General features: G+C 48.4%; 2 protein-coding genes across 2 annotated transcripts in view; both read right to left on the bottom strand.

Annotated features, from left to right (window-relative positions):
• Window positions 1-1,849: 1,849 nt before the first annotated feature.
• On the bottom strand, window positions 1,850-3,373 carry LOC142157954 (uncharacterized). Its single transcript, XM_075211455.1, has 2 exons — window positions 3,301-3,373; window positions 1,850-3,259 (listed from the first exon to the last, which is right to left on the bottom strand). Exons 1-2 carry the CDS (start codon window positions 3,307-3,309, stop codon window positions 1,850-1,852), a joined length of 1,419 nt encoding a protein of 472 aa, XP_075067556.1. The 5' UTR covers window positions 3,310-3,373.
• Window positions 3,374-3,477: 104 nt separating this feature from the next.
• The window catches only part of PPP1R16A (protein phosphatase 1 regulatory subunit 16A), a 5,999-nt gene continuing 1,878 nt past the window's right edge, over window positions 3,478-7,598 (bottom strand). The window contains 4 exon segments of the mRNA XM_075211454.1: window positions 3,478-5,030; window positions 5,298-5,414; window positions 5,416-5,461; window positions 7,364-7,544. Coding sequence (XP_075067555.1) covers window positions 4,581-5,030; window positions 5,298-5,414; window positions 5,416-5,461; window positions 7,364-7,544 — 794 coding nt within the window. The 3' untranslated portion in view covers window positions 3,478-4,580.

Raw genomic sequence — 7,598 nt, 5'->3', positions numbered from 1 at the left:
TTAACAGATCATTTCTGCTAATTATAGGCTGAACTCCGTCTAAATTTATTATAAGCATTTAGGAACGATGATTGGGCTCATCTTCTTCTTCCATCGGAGTTATATGTCTGTAACATGCCTGCTTATGTGTATTTTGAATGAATTTTTTTTTTTTTTAAAGCGTATCGTGTATGAATAAATTGTTTTTATGGTAATATTGCCGTTTGCAGCTTGTTTCATTCTGCCATCCATGTTTAATTTATAATTTTTTTTTATGTTTTTAGTGTTTTGACCACTGAAGGTGTCCTGTGGTACCTGGCACCAAGACGTTAGCAGCAGATCCTTTACGTCCTGTAAATTGCGAGGTGGGGCCACCATGGCTCGGACTTGTTTTACCAGCACATCCACTGATGCTCGATCATTGATGTGGGGAGGAAGGCGCCCGTCGGGTCCAATCCCACAGAGCTCCTGTAGCACAAATTGCTGAACAAGTTAATGCTGGTTATCATAGTAAGAGCATCGCAGCTTACTGTGTAGCCGCAGACTGGTCAGAGTGGCCATACTGTCCCCTGTCCACCACCAGAATCACCTCAACTGGGGAATGGAAGAAGGTGGCCTGGACTGATGAATCACATTTTTCTTTCTTTTGGGTGCATGTGCGCCATTGACCTGGGGAAGAGATGGCACCAGGATGCACTATGGGAAGAAGGCAGCCAGTAGAAGCAGTATGATGTTCTGGACAATGTGCTGCTGGGAAACCTTGGGTCCTGGCATTCATGTGGATGTTACTGTGACACGTACCCACCTACCTAAACATTGTTGCAGACCAAGTACACCCTTCATGGTAACGGTATTCCCTGATGACAGTGGCCTCTTTCAGCAGGATAATGCGCCCTCCACACTGCAAAAACTGTTCAGGAATGGTTTGAGTAACATGACAAAGAGCTCAAGGTGCTGGTTTGGCCTCCAAATTCCTCAATCCAATCATCTCTGGGATGTGCTGGAAAAACAAGTCCGAGCCATGGAGGCCTCACCTGGCAACTTAAAGGGCTTAAAGGATCTGCTGCTAACGTCTTGATGCCAGGTACCACAGGACACCTTCAGAGGTGGAGTCCATGACTCAATGGGTCAAAGCTGTTTTGGTGGCTCAAAGGGGACCAACACAATATTAGGGAGGTGGTTTTAATGTTGTGATTATATATACAGTGGTGTATATGGGATATGTTGGGTTATATCATACCGCCACTTCTCCAGGTCGAGGACTGTGTGCTAGTGGTGAGAGGATCTCACCTGAAACTGGACAACCACCTTTTACATGTTGAAATTATTCAGCTAAAGTAGGAAAAGCAGGAGCAGAAGATTGGATGCTGGTTGGGACGTGTTGGACAGTGACAACACAAAATAATAACCATCATTTCTGTCTTCTAACAAGAAACGCGTAATGTAATCGCTGGGATGAAGGACTACTACTGGGGGGGTAACGCAGCCTGTGACCTATTACCATTACTACGGTAATAGTGCACATTATTACAGTTAGTACAGTAATCTTTAACACTGATTTTTGCAGAAATCTGTTAATTTTACCGTATAAACGGTAAGAACGAGCAGACCGTTTCTTTCAGTAACGCGGCCATTTGATTTCCACCCTAAGTGGGGCCAGAATATGCCCTTGGCAGGTAAAAAATTGATGCCCATAGAACAGTTTTCTTTAGAGAGTTGTGGCTAAAAGAAAAATTATGTCCACTGACCATGGAAAATAAGAAAAAACAAAAAACAGCATTGGATAAAATGAATAAAAATAGAATTTTATATAATAATAGGAATTGGTTTAACAAGTGTTAAAGACATAAATAATCCAGATCTAATCAGATCAGAAGAGATATGAAACTAGAGTGTGACCGTCAGAGGCAAGACATCCTGATTGTGACTGCTGGTGACCGTCGGAGGTGAGACATCCTGATGGAGTGTGACTGCTGGTGACCGTCGGAGGTGAGACATCCTGATGGAGTGTGACTGCTGGTGACCGTCGGAGGTGAGACATCCTGATGGAGTGTGACTGCTGGTGACCGTCGGAGGTGAGACATCCTGATGGAGTGTGACTGCTGGTGACCCTCGGAGGGTGAGACATCCTGATGGAGTGTGACTGCTGGTGACCATCGGAGGGTGAGACATCCTGATGGGAGTGTGACTGCTGGTGACCGTCGGAGGTGAGACATCCTGATGGAGTGTGACTGCTGGTGACCCGTCGGAGGTGAGACATCCTGATGGAGTGTGACTGCTGGTGACCCTCGGAGGTGAGACATCCTGATGGAGTGTGACTGCTGGTGACCGTCGGAGGTGAGACATCCTGATGGAGTGTGACTGCTGGTGACCGTCGGAGGTGAGACATCCTGATGGAGTGTGACTGCTGGTGACCATCGGAGGTGAGACATCCTGATGGAGTGTGACTGCTGGTGACCGTCGGAGGTGAGACATCCTGATGGAGTGTGACTGCTGGTGACCGTCGGAGGTGAGACATCCTGATGGAGTGTGACTGCTGGTGACCGTTGGTTGTGAGACATCCTGATGGAGTGTGACTGCTGGTGACCGTCGGAGGTGAGACATCCTGATGGAGTGTGACTGCTGGTGACCGTCGGAGGTGAGACATCCTGATGGAGTGTGACTGCTGGTGACCGTTGGTTGTGAGACATCCTGATGGAGTGTGACTGCTGGTGACCGTTGGTTGTGAGACATCCTGATGGAGTGTGACTGCTGGTGACCGTCGGAGGTGAGACATCCTGATGGAGTGTGACTGCTGGTGACCATCGGAGGTGAGACATCCTGATGGAGTGTGACTGCTGGTGACCCTCGGAGGTGAGACATCCTGATGGAGTGTGACTGCTGGTGACCGTCGGAGGTGAGACATCCTGATGGAGTGTGACTGCTGGTGACCGTTGGAGGTGAGACATCCTGATGGAGTGTGACTGCTGGTGACCGTCGGAGGTGAGACATCCTGATGGAGTGTGACTGCTGGTGACCGTCGGAGGTGAGACATCCTGATGGAGTGTGACTGCTGGTGACCATCGGAGGTGAGACATCCTGATGGAGTGTGACTGCTGGTGACCGGAGGTGAGACATCCTGATGGAGTGTGACTGCTGGTGACCGTCGGAGGTGAGACATCCTGATGGAGTGTGACTGCTGGTGACCATCGGAGGTGAGACATCCTGATGGAGTGTGACTGCTGGTGACCGTCGGAGGTGAGACATCCTGATGGAGTGTGACTGCTGGTGACCATCGGAGGTGACATCCTGATGGAGTGTGACTGCTGGTGACCATCGGAGGTGAGACATCCTGATGGAGTGTGACTGCTGGTGACCGTCGGAGGTGAGACATCCTTTTAGAGTGTGACCATTGGAGGAGTCGACCTGCCAGTGTGTACAGAGTCTTCATATGCAAAATAAATATCTTTACAGACAAACAAACAATTGCACTCCAAAATAAATTAAACCAGATACTGGTCTCAATAATTCATGTTTTGTAATTCACTGGAACCCCAACATAGTACGTGAATACTTCTGCAAACCTGGAAGTACATTAACAAAAATATCTCTATATGTTTGTACATCTATTTACATCCACATACATGTAAAATACACGTTATGGAACACAGGAAGCTGCTGTAGGTGGCTCCAATTATTAATGGCCGGTTCTGGGAGTCTTCTGGTTATCTACCAGGGAGCGGCTGCTCGTTCCCCAATCGCTGAGATTAGTGACCGACAACCACCTTACATCTACTGAAAGATCCCCTCAAGATGTTCCGTTCACCCCAAATCTGCCACCATCAGGGGTAGTTTGTAGCCATTGTGCTGATAAGAGCCTGTAGCCGGCAGTATCTCTGGGACATGAGCCGCTCAGGAACGTATTAATGTTGTGGGTACACATGGATTGGACCATCGCTAGTAGTGACTATTCCCGATTGTCAAGAGAGCAGGTGAAGGTCAGCGATGAGGTGTGAACTATGCCTGACGCTATCCGCATACAAACATTGCGCAGCTCCCCAGGCTGAGGATCTTGTGTGTCCCTATTGGCAGCCTGAGGCTTATTTAATAATTTGCTGTAATACAAGATTACAAAAAAAAAAGCTAGTATCTGTGCGGTTGCCATGGTTACAGTACCTTATGGATACTGCCCCATGTGCCCAGCTGTATGTAGAGGAGATGTTAGTGTCACATTCCTAGGAGTGTACTATAGATGTAGTCACACACCATGAACACCGTATACATGACACTCACACAAACACGGAACATACTACAATGTCTTCTGAGCAGGTCATTAACCAACCCCCTCCTCAGCTTGGAGCCCGCCTCAGAGGTTGGGTTACCCTACAGGAACTACCGAATACTGAGCCCCACTGAGAAGATTAAATTATACAGAACACTTTATAGTTAAAAAATAATTTCTTAAAAAGGCTGATATGTGGCGGGACCACCCAGCACGCGCCAAGTCTGTCTCCCAAAAACCACCATACAAAAATAGGCCCCGGGCCCCTCCATATAAACCTATAAAAGTGTCTCTTTCCCGGAATGATTGTCTCCCGGCCACAGCCGGAGTACTCAGAGCTTCACATCACCCCACAACAAGGTCGTTTTCCTGCTGGCGTGGTGTCCTCTGCGGGAGCGATGAGCTTCAGTAACGGGGGCTCCCCGCTAGCGCTAGTGTAATAAACAGAATTGGGTGACGCTGGCTCCGCAGAGTCCGGTGTTTGGACAGGGGGCTCTAAAATGGGCGGAGGTGGCGCGTGTCTCTGTAACTTGGCTGCCGCCCGCTGGCGTTTCAGCTCAGCCAGCGTGTGATGAGAGCGCTCGTGGTTCAGGTCTGGGCACAGCTCCGCCTGGGTGGCCAGCTGGTAAGACACACTGCGGTCCAGGCGTTTGGAGAAGGTGTGTTTGGGGGCAGCTTTTACGCTGCCATTCTTCTGTGAGAGAGGAAGAGAACTTGGCGGATCCACCGTGACTGGAGGGCTCTGGGTCTCTCCCGTCTCGTTCTCAGGTCTCTGGATCTCTGGTTCTGTCTGTGAGAGAGTGAAACGCGTCAAGTCAACAGATCATACCATAGCCTGCAGTTGTTATAATGATTATATGGGTTCTATGCTCTGTTTCAGCAGTAGGAAAGCTGCAGGTCATGTGTGTGTGTAATATCTGTGTGCACATGTAAGATGTAATAGTGTCCCTGTGTAGAGGTAATACTGAGCAGTAGGATACATGTGGGTGTGTCTGTTTATGAATGATGTGAGACTTGCAGTACCCACACCATGCTGAAGGGGGAGACAATCACTCACCACCGGCTCCATCTCTGCGTTTGTCGTCTTGTCCTCATCCTCGTCCTGTAACTCCGCCTCGCTCTCCCGAGACCCCCGCTGCTGCCAGACCATGGCTTCTTTTTGGTGTTCTCGCCGGGTACATATTGGTCCGTTCGGTGACACTCACCCTCCGCACCACTTTCCTATCAGACACAACAGATAGGGGGCAGTGTAGAGTAACCATCGTCTGCTAATAACTATTCGCTTAATGGACCAAAGAGATTTATCCCTCCACATTATTCACTTGAGGTCGGGGCCGTCCCTGAGCGCAGATTGTACCTCAGATTTCTTAGACTTCAGTAATAATGAGGAAACGTTTCTGTGTTTTACAGCACGTGGCCCTGGATCAGGAGCGAACATTTCTATGATAAATCTATGGGACCTGCTCTCTCATAGTGGTGGCAGCCAGAGCCGGATTAAGGGGGGAGCACTGGGGGCACGTGCCCCGGGCCCCCCTCTCTCAGGGGTCCCTCGACCGATGGCAGCTGCAGTTTTTTGCAATTTAACAAAAAAAAAAGACCTGCAGCTGATCCGCCCCCCCCCCTCTCTTACTGTGTGTGTGTGTGTGTCCCCGCCCTGTGTGTGTGTGTGTGTGTGTCAGTCCTCCCTGCTCTTCCTTGTGTGTGTGTGTGTCCCTGCCCTGTGTGTGTGTGTGTGTCCTCCCTGCTCTTCATGTGTGTGTGTCCCTCTGGGATCGCTCTCTCTGGCCCCCCTCTGACAAGTCTCATGGGAAGCATCACATGACCAGTTGCAGTTTCCAGAGAGACAGAAGCGGCTCCTACAGAGCGCTGCTGGGTGCCGGTCAGTGTGTGAGGGGGGGGGGGGGAGGGGTTGGATTTGTATTAATATAATGAAGTGAGGTGATTTGTCTTACTGTAATGAGGGGAGGGGGGGGGGGGTTTCTTAATGTAAGGAGAGGTGACCTATTAAATTTAATGGTGGACTGTGGGTGTAGAATAAGTTGAGGAGCAGGAGGGCTATTTATTAAATGTGAATATGAATTATATAATGCTGGGCAGGGGTGTGGGAAATGGTAATATTTATTAAACGGAAATGTTATTAATTTATTGCTGGGGCTGTTTGGAGGGAGGGAAATAGGTTAATTTATTAATTGGGAGTACTATTAATTTAATGTCAGGGCTGGTTGGAGAGAAAATTTCTATTTATCAGATGCGAATACTTTAATATATTTTAATGTTGGGGGCCTCATTATTACATGTGGGTGCTATTGATGTAACGCTGGGGGTGGTTGAAGTTTTCTAATTACACGTACATATTTTTTTTCCCAAATAGGGCCCCCAACATTCCAGTATCCAGACAAGCAGCAGCTAAAGAAACCAGCAGCCACAAGTGGGTGACAGTGACCAAGACAGGTAGGAGAGAGCAGGACAGTCTGCCAACTGTCCTGAGTCTGGTGGGGCAGTCCTGAATGTGGGTGACTGTCTCACTTAGCCAGGATTTGGTCCAATTACAAGGACAGTTGGGAGGTATGTCCCGTGTTACATCGTACTGCTAATGAAGGCAGAGCTGTGTGCATCTAACAGTAGTGCCTGTGTATTTGTCTAAAATGATAACTATATAACATCAGGGGCCCCCTAGAGCCTTAATCCAGCTCTGGTCGAAGCCATTGTGTGGGATGGACCAGTGTTCTCCAGATTGCAGCCAATCAATTCCCTGGAAAGATTAATATGATTAAACACGATTGCTATTCGCTAGGTACCAGTCCCTAGTGGATTAACAACCCCCACCATGGCCGCCTTCCCTGTAAGGTGCCCTATAAGTCCACTGTAGGACCCTGCAGGGGCTCTTTCTGGCTGACAACAGAGGACAATAGCTTTCAGTGAGGTAAATGGTTTACATTTCGGGAAAGTAAGAGAATGCCCCACCCCCAGACCTGTATTACACGCTTAGGGACAAATTTAAATAAAATGCTAATTAAGTGCATCATAAAACAACAACAAAAGTAATAATAATAATATATGATGATGATGTGATCAGTGACAAAGGTGTAATCGGATGGTATTTTCTCTAAGCACTGAATATACCCTCGGCTGCCCGCACTTGATGTTCTCCTCTGGAGGGCGCTCTTGTGCTTGTCCTGAGATTTCTTGATTGCGTCGTGCTTGTGTTTAAGCTCCAGTAACTTGGCTCGAACCTCCTCGTCACCGCACACGTCTGCAGAAGGAAGAGAGCGGACTGAGCGTGTGCATGCCGGATGTATGTTTACTGTGTGTGACACGTATGCATGTTATGTCTGTGTGCTGCATTATTAGACATGTA

Source organism: Mixophyes fleayi, chromosome 5 (assembly GCF_038048845.1).
Source record: "Mixophyes fleayi isolate aMixFle1 chromosome 5, aMixFle1.hap1, whole genome shotgun sequence".
Taxonomy (NCBI): Eukaryota; Metazoa; Chordata; class Amphibia; order Anura; family Limnodynastidae; genus Mixophyes; species Mixophyes fleayi.
The sequence above is the reverse complement of the archived record's forward strand: the minus strand, read 5'-3'. Positions and strand labels throughout refer to the sequence as shown.